General features: G+C 33.5%; 1 protein-coding gene across 11 annotated transcripts in view; it reads left to right on the forward strand.

Annotated features, from left to right (window-relative positions):
* LOC117315389 (tight junction protein ZO-1-like) overlaps window positions 1-22,819 on the forward strand; it is a 125,024-nt gene that overhangs the window by 43,855 nt on the left and 58,350 nt on the right. The window contains exon 1 of one of the 11 annotated variants that reach the window (XM_033869546.1): window positions 797-823. The exons of 7 other annotated variants lie outside the window; for them this stretch is intronic. In XM_033869546.1, coding sequence (XP_033725437.1) covers window positions 812-823 — 12 coding nt within the window. In that variant the 5' untranslated portion in view covers window positions 797-811. Of the gene's footprint in view, window positions 1-796; window positions 824-5,583; window positions 5,739-9,764; window positions 9,852-16,130; window positions 16,236-22,819 lie in introns of those variants that run through there. 3 more of the 11 variants (XM_033869552.1, XM_033869548.1, XM_033869547.1) reach the window with 3 other exon arrangements.

Genomic DNA, 22,819 nt, shown 5'->3' on the forward strand with positions numbered 1-22,819 from the left:
GTACTGGATATCTCCTCAAGCAGTTTGACATGACCAGTTAGCTTGCATCATCATCTGCCCTGGGATTTGACTAAACTTACTAGTGTGGAGATTTCAGATTTAATATTGGATGAATTTATTATAAACTTCAATATTGATTGGATGTGGGTATACATTTAGGAGCTTGTGAATGGACAACATTAATATCTGACTGGACATTGCTGGAGGAACTTGTGTATGTGATTCAGACATCCAAAAGTATATGGATGTCAATATATTGTGATAATACAGTCTGTGTTTAAACAATATTGTCCAGACTTTTTATATATTTCTTAACGCAGTGACTCGGAAGTTTTTTTATTTGTAACTATTTTACTAGTTGCTAAATTGTAACAGGTACATGCATTTCAGAAAGAACAAAGACTTACTTTTAAATTACTTACTGTTTTATGAAACAAAATGCGCTCTCGAATATAATATTTTATCTTGTGTGAGATATTTTCTAAGTGCTAAGTAAACTTAGAAGATTTTAAAATATTTTCACATTTTTATGGAGACCAAATTTTCAACACTGTGATTTCAACAGCAGATCTGTTTTGATGGAATGTTTAGAATTGTATGTCGTCATAATTTATTAAATTTATCAGAGATAATATCAACCAAGTGCCTAAACCTACATCAAGGGAAATAACTCTGGACTAACAGATTCCTAGGAATTGTTTGAACCATTATATAACCATGGATGCATAACCAGGAAATATTGAAAACTTCCATGAGTGAAATACTGTACTTGGAACCTACAAAAAGGGGGATAACTCTCTCCAGCAGAAGCATGGTGTTTGAGGTATGTTAAACATGATTGACAGCACTATATGTGCAAAGAATGCTAGAAATGTATCCGGTAAATTGATTTTGTTTCCCCCAATGGATTCAGAACTTCCAGAAAGATTGCTTGAATATCCTGGTCGTTTTTAAAATAATATCTCGTTTAGTAAGAAATGTAGGATATGCTGGTAGCTGATAGTTATCCTGACATATACTATTTACACTGACAGCCTTTATAGCTAGTATGTATACAAAAAATGTACAGAAATTTCTTTATAGCAGTGACACTGTACTTAAGGCTGTATGATACTGTGCATTACATTTGTATGCAAAATAGTTCTGTACTCAGAAATCCTTAGATGCCCTTTCTGAATGTTAGGCATAGAATTTGGTCAATGACAGATTTAATAGCAAGAATTCAAGATGTAAATAACACAAACATCATTTGAAATAAGTAGTGTCAACTAAAAAAGATTACACATGGATCAGAAGTTTTAGTTAGCATATACCCTTAATATAAAATAGATCAGAAGTTTTAGGTAGCATATACCCTTAATATAAAATAGATCAGAAGTTTTAGGTAGCATATACCCTTAATATAAAATAGATCAGAAGTTTTAGGTAGCATATACCCTTAATATAAAATACAGTTGGGGGTACATCATGAAATAACACATTCATCAAATTTTGACTACTTTGGGGTGTATTGCAGCTTTGAAATCTAAAACTGAAAATTTCATTAAAATATTAACAAGAAAATATTTTAAGTCCATCATGTTTATTGGGCGATAAAAATTAGATAGTAAGCAGAACACATTTCTAATGAGGTAGAATTAGCTTGTCTGTGAGTTTGTCATGTTAGTAATGTGTTATTTTTGTTGTGATGGATATCTTCCTTTACCCCATCTGTCAATCAAATTACAAACCTGAGATTAATTAAGTTTTGACATTGTGTACGTGTTAAACCTTCATAGCTGTTACAATAGGTATATTAGGTACAATAATAATTGTATCAATTGTTCGTCTCTTGTTCTGTAAATATCTTCTTTTTTTTCTTCTTTTTTTTTCTTTTTTTTTTCTCTTTCTTCTTAGATTTTATTTTCCTTCATGGCAAAGTTTTATTTAATATATTTGAAATGAAATACATCATCCTTTTTGTGATTTTATGATAATTTGGACAAGGTCAAACTAGACCTACGGATTTTAATGTGATTTTCAGTGTTTGATATCATACACAATATTATGTAAGAGTTTGTAAAATATGTTAATTGTTTAATAACTTTGGTATATTATAATTGTATTTTTTATTTAAATTGGTTTTATGTCAGACTGTTATTGACATAATTGGAATATTTAAGGATTTATAATCATTTAATTATTCTGTAGTCCAGAGAAGTAGCATGACAAATCGTAATTATGTTTAAAGAAGTTAAAAAAAAAGTAATGATGATCATTACACAACTAGTGAAGTTAGAAAACCCGTTTTAGTTGGGATTTATATGTGCTAGGCCATTTTCTGAGTCACAGGACATTGAAAACAATGTTATATAAATATAGATACTTATCTTTTAACAATTCGGTGGATAATAGAGATCAGGCATGGATCAGAATTTGGGAAAAAAATGAAGAGTTAGTATATGTGTAAGTCTGAAACCTTTCCTTTCGTTGTTACAACTGAATGTTTTTCTGAAGTTTGTCTAAAAACAAAATTGGCCAGTGAACTAGACCCTAGTCCTTGATGTGAGCAGGTTTGGAGGACTTTCTTTGTAATTGTGTTGTCCAATTACTGCTATCTCATATAAATGTAACTCGATCCGCATATAATTTGTGGATTTATTCTGGAGATAGGGCTGGAGCCTTTGAATCAAGCATTGCACTGACCTTGATTAGAGTATCAGTTAAAGCATTGCACTGACCTTGATTAGAGTCTCAGTTAAGCACTGCAATAGCCCCTAGTCTTTGTGATACTGTACAACACCAGTTTTCATGTTGATCAAATTTTGATAAATATAATTTAAACTCCTTAAAATAGTTTAAATGCTTGAACATATAATGTTTATTTCTTGAAGATTTCATCATAGTTGTCTTACTTTTAGATAAATAAGTTTTGGATAATGAAAAAGAATAATTATCTCAAAATATGTAACAAAGCTATTGGGTATTCATCCTTTATCGTAGGAGAGAAATGTTTTGAAATATTCGTTATTTTAATGGAAAAGAATATTAGGAACTAAAAAGGAATGAAGATAGGTTGTACTTTAGTTTGGAATGTTCTTGTTTTTGGCCTTTAACCAGTGTTTATGAGATCTACCACAGATTCTGATAGAACATTTGATAGACATAAAAATGTATTTTGTTGGAAAGCTGCCTCGATTATGAACCTTGATGTTGCTGGGATCAACTGTAACAACATCCTAATGGTGCATAATTGAGAGATATGATTTCAAAAGTCAGACATCCATCGTCTCACACTACCATGCTGTGATTCAGGTACTTTTAGCTTGAACAATGATGAAATTACACAGGCTTACATATTGGTACAGTTATTCATTGTGTAAGTCTTACTGGACGACAGTTGTGGTCCTCCATTTGTTAAATTGGATTTGATTTCTGACATGTGACGTTTTCAGATGAAACTTTTCTGATCATATTCTGAATTAACTTGTTTTCACCTATGCCAAAATTTTTGAATTTCAAAAAAAATTACCTGGTGGTTAGAATTTAGATTTGATTCACATTAAAAAAATTGTCATTAAGATAATGAGATTTGAAAAAAAATGTCATTAAAGTAATGAATAATCAGAACTGACATTTAAAATGTCCTCATTAAGTATATAATGTTTTTTTAGTCCGTCCAGAATTATTAGATGTTTTTTATAAAAAAAATTTCCCCAGTTCTATCTGCAAATGTATTGTATAAGACTTTCACTTTTTCAAAGACAAATTGAACATCCCATGAAGGGCTCCTCTGACCTGGTTTAGGTATGATAATAGAAGGTCCTTTTATGACTTAACATTGAAGGGCAGCACTTGGATGAGTTACCAGTTTTACCTGTGGGTTACATCACTGCCCCATAGATTTGTCCCCATAAACACATCGTAAACGGTCATAATTGACCTACAGGTTGACCAGCCCCAGGGTGGACATTAGGTGTATGTCCAGTGTCACCTACACCAGTTGTAAACATTTGTCTGTGTACTGGCTTCACCATGTCACCAGATGTTTACATGTTAAACTGACCATCAACATTGCAATATCTGTACAAGAAATTTTTTTTCCCGCATATCCGTATAATATTCTTTTGGCCCCATATATGAAGCGACAGGTGGCGTTACATGGTCAAGATTAAGTATGTGATAAGTCAATGTAGCGGTAAATGCAAAATGCAGATATGCAGTTAAAAAGAAACAAAGTTAAGATTGAATGCAAGCTGAATAAGTGGATGTATCTTTTCAAATGACACATTAATAAAATTATATTCCAGATTCAAATGCAGTCTTTTTTTCACCAAAAATGATTCAAACTGATATAATTTTGTTATCCGTGCTGAAACACATTAGTTCGTTCATTCATTTCACTAGCAGTTTTACATTAAAATCACCAGCATTAAAACTATGCCGTTTATCTTTTTTAAAGATATTTCTTGTTAAAACTTAAAATTATAAGTAATGAAAAAGGTATGTTAATATACTGACATTCAATGTAAATGACAAGTGATGTTAAATCTAGAATCATGATGTTGCATAATTTCAGCCAATCAGATTAAAGTTTTGTAAATTTCTGTCAAGTTGCGTGAGAGTGCAATATGATGTTTTATCAATGGCGGGGTATTCATGGCATTGTGGTGAATATTACGGAATAAGATGAAGTTTAAATGACATATGTGATCACTATGTTTCTGGTTTTGATACTGAAATGTAATAAAACAGTTGTGGCACGTCTCTATCAATACGATGATTCATGTAGCTCAGATAACCAATAGCAACGGAGGCCAGAGACGATATTTATCATTATCGATAAATTGTAACAAAGTGCCGTTATTGTATAATATCGTGTATTATAATAAACATTGTTTTCAATGGTGTTTTCTTGAAATTTAAGGATATCACATATTGATTTTTCATTTTCTGCAAATGGATAGAAAATAGAAATCAATGTTCTCTGTTAAATGAGCTTTATCATTCTCATAATGATATAAAAGTATGGTTGTTCATCGTTTAAACATAGTACAACTCTATTGTAGAAAGTGTTCTAGGCTGAGGTCATCCCGAAGATGTTCTGGACATGCAGAGTTCATCTATCTGATAATCCAGTAATAGGATATCAATAGAAGTAGGATGGTCTCCAAGTCAAAACAGGTTCTGGTTTCGATAACAAAGTTTTGGACTCTAATGTATGATGACCAGTATCGGTCAGCAGTGTATGTTGACCAGTATCGGTCAGCAGTGTAATTGATAAGTTCTCCAGGTTTATTACCTGTCTGGTCTGACTAACGAGCCTGTTATAGTAGTACCTGTCATTACCACCAATGGCACATAAATCTCCTACCATGTATTGTCCAGACTGGACACTGGTCATCCTTCACTGGCCAGTCACATATCTCCCTCAATGGTCAGTTGGTAGTTTATGGACAGAGTCCGACTGAATATTTTAAGTATTTTCCACTGGATATATATTTCCGGACAGAGAAAGAGTAAAAGGACCTCCTTGAGTCATACCTTGACTTTGTTTTAAATGGATTAATCTTGGACACATCAAGACATTGCTGTGACCTAGCCCAGTGGGAAGTTACTGTGCAGTTTATGTCTTAACTTAACTCCTCATAGCCCTGGTTATATGAGTCACACCTAATTTACTGATGGGACAAACAGGTACACAAAAACAGCTCTAAATCCCGGCAGGATATCGGAATAAACCCTACCAAACCATCATGGTAAGTTTATAATAAGTTTATATCCAGGTTATAAGTTAACACAGGTTATAAGTTTATATACAGGTTATAAGTTTATATACAGGTTATAAGTTTATACACAGGTTATAAGTTAACACAGATTATAAGTTTATATACAGATTATAAGTTTATATACAGGTTATAAGTTTACAGGTTATAAGTTTACACAGGTTATAAGTTTATATACAGGTTATAAGTTTAAGTAAATGGACAAATCTGTAAGTCATAGTGATTGGCTCTGTATGGAAACCTCCATAGACACAGACAAATCTATAATGTCATTGTGATTGTTAAAACTGTCTCTGTTTTTTATCATCGCGCCAGGTAACAAGCAACATCTTGAAATAAGTACATAATTAAAATATAGGCACCTTTAAGTCTATATTGTTATAACAAACTCTCTGCTCTTATCCATGTCTTCTATGTATGAGGTTGTACCTAGCTCCTAAATAAAGAAGATTCAGTATCTTTAAGATGTTAAATAAGATTTTAATTAGGAATTGAGCATCAGGAGAACAGCTGAGTGTCACTAATCATGGTTACATGCTTCAGAAGAATGAGGTAAACGAGATACAGTGTCAGATTTAAAAGGTTAACATGTAAATGAGGGGTTTAGCACCACAAGTAATTAAAGCTCACTGTTTCACCAAAGAATCTGTAATAGAAGATAAACTAAAGAATGGTTTAGGTAAGAAATGAAGATTTCACTTGTCAACTGTTCAAGTTTGGGAGATCTTCATCAAGGTCCTAGATATTGTGGTGATGTCAGGGTTTTAAGGCTCCACCTTTGATTAGACTCGAGAATAGAGGTCATCTTGCTGTCATGTACCCCACACAAAGGGTTAGGATGGGCTAAGAGTCGGTGGTCAAGTGGTCAATTTGTCCATCAATCTTACTCTGTGGTCTGGTTTGTAGCCAACCAACAACACTATCATTTTTATCTCTATAACAAACATTGAAATGTTGTGTTCTAATCTTTTTGCAAACAGCACTAATTTCTTTTTAGTTATATAAACATTACTGAGAATCTTTCCTGAGGTCAGCTAAGTCATGAGGTTGTTGTTTGTCCTGTTTCAGGGTAATCCAGGATTTAATACTGAGATATAGGAGTTTTATATAGGAATTAAACATCCGACTGACTGGGTCATCTGAGTCAGCTGGGTGCATTCCTTCTATAGTGGATATAATGTATAAACAAATATAGTGAAAGCTTGATGTTTTATCATGTGAGAGAAATATTTTTCTTAGAATTTAAATACTCTGTTAGCAAATGTAAAGAACATAGTTTTATATATTACGTGACCATCCAATTTTTTACCAAGATTTCTGAATGTACTATAACTTTAAAAAAAAAAAAAATTGTATTTTTTTCTTTTTTTTTTTTTTGCATTTCAGTGCATGTCAGTTTTTGAGCATGACATTCGACAATATCCTCTGTAATGTTGGTTAAATATTGATTTGACGAGTCCCCATCGTAATCTTTTGACCTCAATCTTTATGAGACGATTACCTGGTATTTGTGTACCTGAGGCACCGGGCATAGTTTGGACTCTGCATCCTCTTACTGATTCTAATTGATTTTATCACTTACCTGTACAGGTGTAAGCCTTTGATGTTTCCGACCAGTAGAACTCGTCAATCAGTTTGTGTCTGTTATAGAAACAGGTGATGAGTCAAGGCTTCATCATTGCTGAGAATGGTACATATATTGTAACGTGTGATTTTACTGAAATTTTTCTTATAAGGTTTCTGCATGAAGTCAGTTGCAAGTATTTTTATGTAAAGAAATCTGTGTAAAATTTTCTAATCTGTGTTTAAAAGTTGCTTGCAAGACCCATTATTATAACCAAGAGTTTTTATTTCTGGCTTAAGTTTCAGGTAAACTTTAACCTCCCGTAGAAAATTTTTCAACTTCTGTGTTTTCAAAATTACTTTGAGACCACCAGTGTTAACAACTAACAGACTTCTTTAAAATTCTGCCTGCAGCCTTAAGGAAAACGAATCCTATATTACAAGACTACCTTGGTGTGATAAGGGGGTCACTATATAGACCTGCCATATAGGCCCTTGATATAGGTTTGACAGAGCCATTAAAAATGCTTCCTTTCTTTTAGATGAAGTGTCACAAGTATGGAATGATTCATGTTGTTAGTATTTAAATCAGGTTAAACCATGTGGTCTATCTGATCAATTACCAACAAAAAGTGTTATTTACAAAATGTCTGTGCTTCAATCACAAAAACATGAAATAGTAAAAATTACAAAAAATTGACAGATAGCTTCAGAATTCATTTATCTTGAAACAGAATTTCTTCAAAAAAATCTTCCTCATGTCTGATTTCTGAAATAGCTCTAGACGATTTCCTCTGGAAATATAACATCTCAGCAAAATACCAAAGATGTTGAAAGTAAGGTTTAGATTGAAACGGCTGAAGCTAAAGTTTGGTTTGAAAAGTTATGCTTAGTTCTGACATGAAGACTGGGGCTAAAATTTGTTTGAAAAGCTTTACTCTATAGTTTTCTTGATGGTTGAAGAAAAGGAAAAATTTGGTTTGGAATTTAAGTCCAAAGGAATAGGGAAGATTTAATAAGAAGAGTTCTGTGAGGTGTCTAGATTCTGTTGAGAGTTCCAATGAGTTTTTGTCTTGTGTTGACGATTTTAATGGCTAAAGTTCCACTTTCGGTATAAGGGAAATTCCAATGGTTTGAGTTCCACTATAGGTGTAGGGGAGATTTTAATGGTTTGAGTTCCACTATAGGTGTAGGGGAAATTCCAATGGTTTGAGTTCCACTATAGGTGTAGGGGAAATTCCAATGGTTTGAGTTCCACTATAGGTGTAGGGGAAATTCCAATGGTTTGAGTTCCACTATAGGTGTAGGGGAGATTTTAATGGTTTGAGTTCCACTATAGGTGTAGGGGAGATTTTAATGGTTTGAGTTCCACTATAGGTGTAGGGGAGATTTTAATGGTTTGAGTTCCACTATAGGTGTAGGGGAGATTTTAATGGTTTGAGTTCCACTATAGGTGTAGGGGAGATTTTAATGGTTTGAGTTCCACTATAGGTGTAGGTGAGAATAGGAGAGATTTTTATAGGTGTCTGAGAGATTTAAATAGTTAGAGTTCTATAAGTAGAGCATACAGAGATTTAATTTGAGGAGTTGCTCTTGGTGTTTTGAGGGAGATTTAATAGTTGGGTTATCAGCGTAGAGAGTTTAGCTGGTTTTTATCTGTCCAGGTCAGATAGTATAAATATATATCATACACGGATCTATATACCTACCACACAACTGTTATCGGGATATAAACACAGAAACTGTCTGGAGGAATACACAGTCATGTCATAGTGAAACACAAACTACTGGAAAAGTTCAGGCAGATATTCAACATGTAAAAGCCATTGGAACATTGAAGAATCCAAAAATTCCAGGAAGGAATGATATTATCCAATGCATACAGCAAACTAAGAACTGGAGACATTTTTGGAACAGTCAAGTGAGAATATTGGTATTCCTTGAATCAGTACACCTTGTGGTTTGAGTAGTAGAGGACAAATATTGGTCCTATAGTGAAGTTATCTATACACCAAACTATTGAAAAGTGTATGTGTACTTATATATGTATGTATACTGAATTATCAGAGTAGACAAGGAATTAGAGGGATATGTTACTCCACACAAACTATTGGATATGTTTGGATGAGTTAAATCAGACAGAACATTTAATATGGAATTGCCACTTAAATCATACCAGTAATCAAAATGGAAGTTATTGCATTTAATTAAACGACTTTAAGATGTGTGTGGATTGAAATGCTGTGTTTTTCAAAAGAAAACATCCACACTTTTAAAATGATTTGTTTATGATTGAGACAAATCACCATGAGGTCATTACCAGCAAATTTAATGTTATCAGAAAGTTTATTATGAATGGGATACTGAACTGGACTATATCTGTATTCTGAGGATTTCGTGTGGAGATCCTAACATGGACCATTGTGTTACTAACAAGAGTTTGTGTTAATGATGCCTGGGGTCAAAGATCAGCTGAGGTCAAAGTTTGCCAGAGTTCATTCCAAGAGGTCAAGAATTGGAGGAGTAAGTTGTTATTATTGATGAGGACACATCTTTGTTATGTCACTTTGATTATAGATAGTGTCATTTATACACGATGTTATATGAAACTTGTTTAAACTTGATTCGTGATGGCCAACCTCCTGTATTTGTCAAGTCTTTAACTAGAACCTCATTCCATTCATGTTTGTGTAAACTGGAGTTTGTTTCTGTTTGGAAATATTGATCATATGCTTATAAACGAGATTTATAAACATGACCCCCTCTCTTCCATCCCTGGCCCAATGACCCGCTTCTCCTCCACTTGACCACATGAACCCCTTTCCTCTACTCCTGGCCCAATGACCCGCTTCTCCTCCACTTGACCACATGAAACCCTTTCCTCTACTCCTGGCCCAATGACCCGCTTCTCCTCCACTTGACCACATGAACCCCTTTCCTCTACTCCTGGCCCAATGACCCGCTTCTCCTCCACTTGACCACATGAACCCCTTTCCTCTACTCCTGGCCCAATGACCCGCTTCTCCTCCACTTGACCACATGAACCCCTTTCCTCTACTCCTGGCCCAATGACCCGCTTCTCCTCCACTTGACCACATGAACCCCTTTCCTCTACTCCTGGCCCAATGATCCCCTTTACTCCACCCATGGCCCCAATTGACCCCCTTCTCCTCCAACTCGACCCCACCCTTTACTCCACCCATGGCCCCAATTGACCCCCTTCTCCTCCAACTCGACCCCATGAATCCCTTTCCTCCAGCTCTGACCCCATGACCCCCTCTCCTGAATGTCATTAATATTATGATGGCCTCATTATTAGTATTGAAGTATGTTCCATAGTATTATAAACATTATATTCATTTGTGTAATATTCTTAAATCATAAACTATTTTATAGTTATGGGATGAAGAAATATCGGAGGTGGGGGGATTTCTAGAATTCTCAGATTTTTTTTGTGATTATATAAAGTAAACTAGTTGTTATATGTTAAAGTGTTGAGAGTCCACCCCACTGATGACATTGAAGTAAGTATAGACATTGATTATACTTCTCACTTTGTTATCTAAACATGAAATAGTTCAAAACATGAAATGCATACATGATAGTGTATCTGTGTATTGGAAATAATTTCTTGATAAGTAACATCACATCTATACAGCCATAGTTCAAGGGTTTGTTTGTTGTGAAAGTAGTTTTTGTAAAAAATGTTAGGATAAATGTGTTTCTTGTTCTTCTGAAGTCTTTAAAGTTAGAAAATAAAATAAAATAAAAAGGGGGTTAAAAACCAGAATAACAAAAAACCTGGATATTCCAGGTATTTGGAACACCTCTGAAGTATGTTGATAAAAAAATAAAATCCTAAAAATATGTACCTCTCACGTTGTCTTTGTCTAGTTCTCTTAGATAAGGCTGATAGTGTTTTTATAGTTATACCACAGATTCAAAACAAATTTGACCCCCGTGTGAAGTACAGATATGTTTACATGGTGGTGTACCTGGGGTACGGGGACGAATAAATTACCTGTATATTTAACACCTGTACAGGTATACTGGTATGACATTTATATACCCGTAACTGTGACTCACCTGTCAGGAATGATGTTTCAGGAAACCATTAATGACATACAGATATTAGATATGTACATACATAATTAAATAGACTCTCATAATGTTAAACTTGTTATGGAAATACAAGGGAGGTAACTCCTCCTGACTTGGTCTTATTTTCATTTTATAAGTTTAATTATACAAAAATCAGCATGATGATATGCTAGTACACTTTTTAGAAATAGTCATCTCCACCTAAAAGCATCTACAATATTTTTTCACAAAAATATTGTGTGATTTAATTGATATTTATAATTATACAGCCTTAAAATAAACTTACTTGACCCTAACAATGATACCCAGTCTCAATACCAGGGTAATTACCATTATGACAGTGAAAATATAACAATACGTGGTAGAATTCATTTATTCACCCAGAGAGTCCTTTCCCTGAAAACTAGGAACATATTTTTCACAAGCAAATCAAAGATTCTGTTTTAATAATTCAGTAGGCTATACTAGCCTTGGTCTTGGTCCCTGTTTAAAGACAGACTGGTAAATCAGCTTGATTCCGGTCCAGACTGACCTTTGACCCTGGTTATTGAAAAGATATCTGAGATATAACATAACCTCTTGCTCTGATGAGAGGCCTTGAACTTCGGCAATGGTTACTGACTTTGACCTTTGACCCTGAATGTCTGGGCCTTTGACCTCTTGCCTTGACCTTTTCACTGATACCTGGACCTGACTGTAATATAGAAACATTGTGGGTGTAATGTAGGAGCCAATTCTCAGTGATCTGTGACCAGGTTTATTGCCTGGCTGTCATTGGTCTGTTTTATGTGATGTTGATGGGTATTTTTCACTGTGGTGTGGAGGTAACCATGACTACAGTACCTAGTTGTTGGTCTCTAGGGGACACAGTGATGTGTAAACTCTGTAATATTGGATCTGGGTAGTTCACATTGGATACTGAAATGATGTGTATGTGTAGCTCTTTTATGTTGGAGGAGCATAAAATATATGATGATACTCTCCGAGGATATTGAGTATGTGTGATTCAGGGAGATATCTACTACGATAATTATGTGTGGTGAATGTTCTAAGGATTCGTCCAGAGATTGTTGGATATAGAAAATAAAGTGATTAATCGATATGTGTTAATCAGTTATAGATTAGTAAGGAATGACCAGATAGAGGTGTGTATTGTAGTGATGGGAAAAATGTATCAATTATTTTGCATTCATTAAAATTGTTATACTTTCCTTGGTCCATGTACGTCTCAGGTAACACATGTCTCAAGGTCACGTAGGATACAGTAACACATGTCTCAAGGTCATGTAACCTACAGTTACATATGTCTCAAGGTCACGTAGGATAGAGTAACATATGTCTCAAGGTCACATAAGATACAGTATTATATGTCTCAAGGTCACGTAGGATAGAGTAACATTTGTCTCAAGGTCACGTAGGATAGAGTAACATATGTCTCAAGGTCACGTAAGATAGAGTAGCATATGTCTCAAGGTCACGTAGGATAGAGTAACATTTGTCTCAAGGTCACGTAGGATAGAGTAACATATGTCTCAAGGTCACGTAAGATAGAGTAGCATATGTCTCAAGGTCACATAAGATACAGTAACATATGTCTCAAGGTCACGTAAGATACAATAACATATGTCTCAAGGTCACATAAGATACAGTATTATATGTCTCAAGGTCATGTAAGATACATTAAAAAATGTCTCAAGGTCACATAAGATACAGTATTATATGTCTCAAGGTCACGTGACCTACAGTAACACATGTCTCAAGGTCACATAAGATACAGGAAAAAGTAAGGTACCTGAGATGGCTTTTGTATGGTACCTAAATCATCATTGCATCATAAACAGATTTACTATCATTATATTGATCCAAATCTCACTGATATACCATGACTAAGGAGGACATACCTAAGGTGCAGTTGTGTGTTGTTTTCATTGTAAATCTGCAGTTGAAGGCCCACAGAGCCATATGCTTATAATATGACATGCTGTTGTCTTTTGAATAATTTGGCAAGAATGTGTCACAGACAGTATGGGAGAATATAAATTATGTATATAATATATATACATACTTCTTACCACATAAAAACAGAGTTATGGCCCTTAAGGATAAAATTAAAATGAATATATTTATACCAGGTATATAAGTTCTTTAAGTTCTTCTGTGATTTTGTTTTTTGTAAATTTTGTTGCATCTATGTGTATATAGACAGCATGGGAGAATATGAATTATGTATATAATATATTATATACATAGTTATTACCACATAAAAACAGAGTTATGGCCCTTAGGGATAAGATTGAAATGAATTTATTTATACCAGGTATATAAGTTCTTCTGTGATTTTTTTTTTATTGTAAATTTTATTGCATCTATGTGTATATATATGGATGTTTCTGATTTGACATGTGTAGCTTGTTTTATACACAGTAGGTATGTCAGTAGACCAGTTATATATAGACCAGACACGCATGCATATCTGATGATTCAGGTATGGCTGCTAATTAATTAGCTTGACTTTTAATTTACCTGAACAGGTAGGAATTTTCAATGTGCTACAAATGACACGTGAATCACTAATAAGAGACAGTTCTTTTTTAATCTGGTTTTGGGAGGAAATGGACGCCCAGGGAGATATTCAACAGGTATCAAAGAAATTGTTCGGGAATAAAGTTGGGTGTTTCAAATTCATGTAAAATATAGATTTTAATTAGGAGTCCTAATTGTTCTTAATATCTGTAACTGAATTTTAAGGGGGAATTTCATTTACCGGTAACATTGTATTTGGTTCTTTGTGCTGAGGACGTTGAATTATTTATCAGGTGATAGACATCCAGAGATTCTCGGTAGCATGCCTGATGAAGTGTTTCGTTAGCATGCCTGATGAAGGTGTTTCGTTAGCATGCCTGATGAAGGTGTTTCGTTAGCATGCCTGATGAAGGTGTTTGGGTATAATTAAACTCTAGACAGGTAGTTTCTGTGATGGTCTGGTTGGTATTGAAGAGTAACAGAGGTACATCAGTGCGTAGGTGAGAAAGGTCTCATTCTTGTACCTACACACTACACGATCGTAATCGATCATGGTGATGGATGAAATTTACCACAGGTTTTAAAACTTAAATCTTCCGAAATTATTTGAAAACAATTCACTTGAAAAAGTCTTTTCTTTTTCAAAATGTGTACACATAAATAGTGTTTATTAAGAATTAAATACTGGAATATTAAGAATTAAATACTGGAATATTTTCAGAAAATGTGAATAATTAAGATAGTTTTATTCTTGAAAAATATTAGCAAGTCTTAATGATGTAAAAAAAAAAAATTCTTGAAAAATATTATCAAGTTTTATGATGTAAAAAAAATATTCTTGAAAAATATTATCAAGTCTTAATGATGTAAAAAAAAATATTCTTGAAAAATATTATCAAGTCTTAATGATGTAAAAAAAATATTCTTGAAAAATATTATCAAGTCTTAATGATGTAAAAAAAAAAAATTCTTGAAAAATATTATCAAGTTTTATGATGTAAAAAAAATATTCTTGAAAAATATTATCAAGTCTTAATGATGTAAAAAAAAATATTCTTGAAAAATATTATCAAGTCTTAATGATGTAAAAAAAATATTCTTGAAAAATATTATCAAGTCTTAATGATGTAAAAAAAAAATATTTTTGTTTATTTTTGTTATAGAATGTAACAAATGAGATGTAGTGATTTCTTATTGTTACTGAATCCAAGTAAGTTGAAATTTTGTGCAATACGTAAAACATTTCTATTGTATACATAGATCTACAGAGTTAAAACACTGTCTGGGTGACCTTGTACATACTTACCTGTAGACTACAATCAACCTCAAAAGAACAGGTGTATATATTTTATAGGGATGTTTTCCGAGCATGTGCAAACTTGAAAATAACATACGTACTGCATAAGAGCCATGTCGGTGATACACAATGATTTGTTTCGTCAAGGACTTATACGGTTATTATATCGTAACTAATATACTGGTATAATGTCGCGACTGATTTGATCTTGTAGTACACCAGAGTACTGTAAAGACCTGAGAGGTAATCGGTCCAGGTAATTTAATTTGTCGGAATGTCATTCTCTCTTCAGTGAAACGACAGACCGACTTTACAGCGTGGATAAGTGTTTGTAATACCGATTTGTCACCAGCCGCTAAATGACGGCTTCATTCTACCTGTATTGATCAGAATCTGTGTCTGTCGGATAATTAAATTGAAAACCGAGGCTTTAAAAATTGAGAATCAACACTGGTGTAAAAGTGACATAAGGATTAAGATTTAAAGTGTTGGGATATTTAAACTCCAGAATTGTGTATGCTAATTAAATTGGAATTCTTTTAAATCTTGTTTACATAAAGGACTTTTGTTATTGTTTGCCTCGGGGGTCTGTATAAGGATGTGTATTCTCAGATCTTTGTTTGTAAGGCTGGATCACTAACAAATATATCCTCCGAGTTGGACTCTTTAGAAAGTTTGCCGATTTTTTTTAATCACTTTGTTGTTTTTCTGGAGGTTAAAGTGTTGCTGAGAGAATAAGGCTAATCTAGAGAGTTTATCAATGGGAATTATCTGTGTGTTTATGTGTGTCAGAGATGACTCTGTAATGAGATACAGCGGGATGGATTGTGGTGTTTTGAAGAGTACCCAAGGAAAGTAAATGTTTTTCTGGAGAGTTTAAAGGATTTACAGACAGCATGTTTCGTCACAATCGACTGCGATGGTCAAAGAGTCTGAACGACCTCCGCAGCAAGGAGGTCAATGTGAAGAATAACTTGACTGATACGGTAAGTAAGAGGATACTAATAACTGTTTGTGATTTACTCCGGACTTATCGGGTATTTAATTTATGTTTATCTTAAATACTGTAACAAGTCAGTATTTTTATTATGTAAGTTAAATTACTGAGATATTTTCTTATATATCATTAATACAGTGGTGTAATTTATTTATTCCATATTCTGTTTGTATACCTTAATTGTTATTTTATGCAAATGAGTTACTCCGGACTTATTGGGTATTTTAGCTGTAATATATATATCCTCCATACTGTAACAAGTCAGTAATTTCATCATGTTAGTTCAGCAAAAGTATTTTCTAATATAATTAATACAGTGGTGTAATTTATTTATTCCATATTCTGTATGTATACCTTTAATTGTTATTTTATGCAAATGAGGAACGCTACCTGTAGATACCTGTGGGAGATATCGCCTGTCTCGTTAAGTGAGGCCCCATTGTCTCTGGTATTAATTAGGGCACGTCTTTGATTAGCGTGGGAGATAATGACATTTACTGTCCTTAGGGGGCAAATTTAAAGTCAGATATTTAGTATGAGATCCATGTCTGAGTGATATATTAATTAAGTCTTCATGGTATGTATTTCAAAATAAATATCAGTATTTAGTATAATACAGTTTGAGTTGGAGCTGAAATTATTGGCCTGAAACGGACATAACTGTGCTATTATAAAGACAGTTAAAGTGATGGTCAGATCTTCTGTTGAAGATTTCTTTAACAACTAATTTCAAATATCAATTTCTATATTATTATTGTATCTATAATCGTAACTTAAGATTTTGTTTGTTTCTAAATTTCTATAATGTTGATATAACAGTTTATATAGGACTTTTTTTGAGAGGACTCAAAGTAAAAAACCATAAAAGTTGATTTAGTAAAATCTCTGTTAAATACTGACATACCTACATTATGATAGCTTATCAGAAAACTTGAGCATTATGGCTTAAAAAAAGTGTTAAGCGAGCCATTTAATAAGAATTCAGAATGATTTTAATGTAAGTTAGATTTTCATGTGAAAATAAGTAAACATTGATCATAAAAATCTGACCGACATTCTTCGTTTCTGGTGATACCTATGTATGAGCAAATTGTTGTACATTTATAATACTTATGTGAACATTTTTGCTGTCGTCATTTATAAAAAGTAAGAAAATCTTGACCAGTTGTATCTCTCTGGCATTGTTCTTACCCCAGCTTTTGTTATGTGCTACAGTGTGGTGTCTTAAGAAATACTGATTTGGAATCTGATTATGACACAGGGGAGATTACTCTATAAATCTGATTATAAGACAGGGGAGATTACTCTAAGAGGATTAAGTGAGTGATATGTCCTGTGTGCGGTCCTCAAGCAGCTGTCGGTCATTACCACAAACAAATCCGATTAAAACATCAACAGTGGAACAATGTAGAGCTGATAGTGTCGACCCGTGAGGTCCTCTTTAGGGACCAGAATTGGGAACATACCCGCAAGGTCCACTCTAGGGACCAGAATTGAGAACATACAATATATATGAAACCCATATAATAAATAAAATACCAAACTTTACAGCCAAAAATATTCAATATATTTTCTGTAAGTATAGATGTGTGGATCAGATATAAAATCAAACACATATTGAGTTTACTTATCAAATCTTACATCGTGATTCACTGTTGAATACTTTTTCTGAAAGACGTAAAATTATGAGAGGTGGCATGCTGATGATGATGTCATTGTGCTAATCTGTGTTACTAGAAATGGAGAATCAAGCGTGTATAAAAAAGATTATTGGTAGATTAGAAAATGATGTCAGTTCTCAACAAGTGTTTAATGATAAATCTACAGTATAGATTGATTTTTGAATTTTATTCTTCACAAATTTCATTTGACATAAACTCTTTGTAAATATTTCAGAAGTCTTTCTAAAATAATATTCTGCCAGAAAATACAACATTTGTGTAAAGAGTAAGGGTTTTCCATTTTGAAAAACTTGCCACATGTAAAAAGTTAGGTTCATTGAGAATATTGTACTGCTAATTACTGACTATACTTACAGCAAAGTATTTAAATATTCGTAAAATTTGACAGTCCTCGAAGCAGTGGAACCCGTTTAAAGAGATTACTCAAGGGAACACAAAATTTGGGAACTATTTCCTTTTATTTCCTTTTTTTATCACTTTAATGTTTTATCAAACATACATTTTCATGGTAATTCTTTCAAGTATAGCAAAGCATATATTGACTTATTTGGGGGGATTGAAACGATTGTTAAGAACAGATTGTCGCCTAATAGAGATGGTTGATTTGTAAGATTTAACTGTATACTACTGCCCTACAGTGTTAAAACCTTTGGGCTGAATTAGTGTTAATATGTGTATATGGGGGACATTGGTTCATAATAAATCATTTTAATGAACATGTAAATATAAATTTCCCCAGTATAAATGTATATTGTACGTAATTATGCATGAAGAATGTGAAGTGACTATTTTTTCGGGTCATAAAATCTATGAAATGAGTGTTTGTGTCCCCTCTAGAGTTAGACCTACAGTAAGTGTTACATCCTGAGGCCAAGCTTATGTAATTGTTAATATATAGGAAAGATTCTTCTCCTTATGAAACTAATTTTAGATTTTAATGACAAAATATATAGAAATGAATCTTCTTGTAAATCTAATTTTAAAAACTTAATTGCTAAATGATTATAAATCATGAGAAATTAAAAAACTGTAAAATGACATTTTTGATTATGGGTCATACAAATGTTTGTAGCCTATAACCCAGTTACATTGTGGATCTGTCATCATGATTCAGACTGAAAATTTATGATTGTTTGGTTTTAAAATTTCCTGTCTTTCTAGTAGATAGGTGTACCAATAGGTGTACCAATAGGTGTAACAATAGGTGTACCAATAGGTGTAACAATAGGTGTAACAATAGGTGTTACTGTACCAATAGGTGTACCAATAGGTATAACAATAGGTGTAACAATACATCAAACTATAAATAGGTTGCGATTGTTTCCATCTGAATTCAATCAAAAGCAAAATTATTAAATGCAGTAACAGTTGCAAATAATGTGTACTGAACAGTTGGTAGCTCAATAATAGTTGCAATAAGTTAATTTAGACTGACAGATCTTAGCTATATAGTCAGACCTATACTTTCTAAATCAAAATTTCAAGCAGTGCTGGTTTAATTCTCAATTATGAAAAAAAATTTAAAAAAAATGCAGGTGTCTGAATTCATTCAATGGTACATATGGATTTAAATCCATCAAACTCCATTGGTTAATGCAGTCGTAAAAGTTCCTGAACACAGGAATTGTCACAGGATTGAATACCTATATATATGTATACTGTAATGATGTTTATAAATAACTTATGTGGGTTCAGTGGAATGAAAATATTTTATTTCCAGTCACAGAGGTATATCCAGACTACAAAAATAGTTGTATGACCATTGTTTACATTAGTCAGAACTGGAGTTAATGCTGTCAAGCTAACCATACTTTGTTTACCTGGATAGATATGTAAGGTATGTAGGAAGTGTGTACCTGTATCCCCCAGGTAAATTGTGTCTCAGGTGTGTAAGGTAGGTGTTTATACCTAGATAAGTAAGTGGTTTTAGCTGATTGAGTTTCTATCTACTTCAAAACAACAGAGGACGATCATCAGCTTCTCCAGGTAAGTTTTCATACCTGTAGCATTCCTGGCCATTGTGTCACACCAGTGTCCTGTGTCACTGCCTGGGAACTGCTCACAATTGAAAGTTATAACTCAGAAAGATAGAAAACCTGGTGTCACTGCCTGGGATTGACACTTGTACACACTCCCATGATGTGATAATTTGATGGACAGGTTAGTGGAAATGTGTGCACATTCCAATTCAAGGATGTGCTTATTTTAGTGGACAATCGTACAGCCTCCCAGGGTGTGATTATTTTGGTAATACACACCCAGGTACACCTCAGTAGCCAGACCATTATACTGAGGACACTGGCTGTAACTACAGGTAAGATTCATTAAGGCCGCTGGTGATGTTTGACCAGAAAACTGTTACAGGATTCAAATAATGTGAAACCACATTTTCTTCTAAAGTGTACTAGTTTAGGTTCATTAATTTTCTATAATTATAAGGTTGTAGTGTTAAATGTTAAAGAATGGATTCTCTCAGCTAGCATGCCTTTTGAATGACTGTCTTGTGATTAATTTGTATTGAAGGTTTTTTTTCCTTTATCATTATGTAGTTTGTTGTTGATTAATTAGAATTATATATCTTAATGATGAAGAGAACGATTTAATTATCTGATCTGTGGACCCTACCCTGTGCTGGGAGGCAGTGTCTTTGATTCTGGTGAATCTAGTTTTCTGCTTCAGTTTCAATTTTCCTTAAAATTTTATTTTGATGGAATGTGAGAGATTTTTCACTCTGACCTACTGGTGTGTATGTTGTGTTTGGAATGTGTTCCCTGTCGGAGAGGTGAGATAATATAGTGACATCTTCCAGATGTATCCATTTTACCTCTCACTATCCCAAATACCTCATACTACCTAGCACCCCTATTTTCGAAAGTGGACTCAGTCTTATCAATGAACTGCTGTGCCATTCTGATCAGTCAGGGATGTCAGGTTGTGAGGTTGAGGTCATCTGTGATGTCCCTTGAGGGTTTTATAGTGGCCCGATCTGTGTGGGTGACTGATTATGACCAGAGGTAGTGAATAGATTTAAACCTGATGAGAAACCATCCCAAGTCTTATCATTGTTGTGAAAAATGACCAATAGTAGTCATAGTTAAAATATCTTATCTTCAAATGATTTTGTAACCACAGCTAAGTTTTAATAGACAGGTCAGATACAGTTTCAGTATAATTGGTCAGTTGTATATGTCAGGATTAAGATTTTATGAGATCCTAACGACTCCTCATGACACCATGGAACTGGAACAAAGAGAAAATGACCACAAAATCTAAAAATGACTCCTGCACCATAAAAATGACACCATAACAGTAAAAATGGCAGTAGAGCCATAGACAGTTACCTAGTAAGGATGTCTACACTATATTAGGACTAGGTGAGTTTTATAACTATAACGTTACCCAGGTTTTTGTAGTTGAATCTGTATTCTGTACCTGTTGTGGTCCCAGAGGATGGTTGTATTATAAGTGTGTCCCTTTCCAGTAAGAGAAGAGTGGTGGAATGAGAAGCTGCAGCAGTCTCTGGTTCAAATCCTGGTAAAATTTTAGTACCATTTCAAATTCTGTTACATGATTGTCAGAACACATGCTTTGTTTTTCTTTCGAGTGAAAAGTTCTCAATATCTTATAGACAATATTCTGGTCACATGGATTCACAGAACTGCATGACTACGATCAAAGGATCTCCATTCCATTTTACACTTACAGGATCTTAAACTAAGTTGATAGAGAAATTATAATTATATGGGGGTACTATGTAGGATAAAAGGGTGCTACAATATTGGTTTTAATGATGATTTTTTAATGCACCAGGAAATGAAGTGATCTATTCAATTCAATTCAGCTTTATTCCGTAAGTTTCACAACTTATTGGATAATATAGTATACATACATTTAAGGACAATTGGATAATATAGTATACATACATTTAAGGACAAAGGCACCCACTCTTACATAATTCATCATTCATTCTACAAAATAGTACTTACTCTCTTCACATACATCTACAGTCAACAAAAATAAATCTTACAATAATCTTAAAGAACAATAACAATTAATATGTTATTAATCTAATAAGTTGAAAATGAATATATTTTAATTAAGATTTGATAACAAATCTTTCCTATGTTTATTTGCTAGTGATAGATATTTTCCTAAATTGTTAATTAAGTTCTTTTGTATTTTCTATTTTGAGTAATTGAATAATAACATACTAGGGTTTTTGAAATAATATGGTTTAATCAAATTAAGACGATCTGTATGCGTGCTGTATTGGTTTGGTGTGACAGGAGAATTAGGACAACCATGTATGTTATTATTGTCAATTTAATTTGTGTGTGCACTCAGAGATGACATTTTACATAGTTTTATACCTTTCCAAATCACTTCACAATCATGTTAAAAATGTTAGTTAGTAATGAAATGATCGACCAAGTGTGTTGGAGAACCAGAGGAATGCCCCAGTCACATTAATGTTTGATGTCTATGTATATTTAGTGCTCTGCTAATTGATTTCTGTGAAAAGAATTGCTGTACATATGTATATAAAACTGGCTGATTATTTCCATGAGGAATTCACATTTGATATCCCCAGTAGAGGAGAAAACAATTTCGATATAGCTAGACACTTAAACTATTAGAGGAGTTTTCTATATAGCCATCCAAAGGTGAGTGTAATTCTGATATCTAATATATTTGGGCCTCATTGTAATTATAACTGTTTTGTGGTCCTTAAACACAATAGGAAAAAGAAAACCAAAAATATCACACAATAGAAAAAAGAAAACTAGAAAACAAAAGCAGAAACAAAAACAATTGACAACACATGCCATATACATGTATTTCACCTTTAATAATCTAATAATCCTAGTTAAGGATATGTTCTACCTGAAAC

Source organism: Pecten maximus, chromosome 17 (assembly GCF_902652985.1).
Source record: "Pecten maximus chromosome 17, xPecMax1.1, whole genome shotgun sequence".
NCBI lineage: Eukaryota > Metazoa > Mollusca > Bivalvia > Pectinida > Pectinidae > Pecten > Pecten maximus.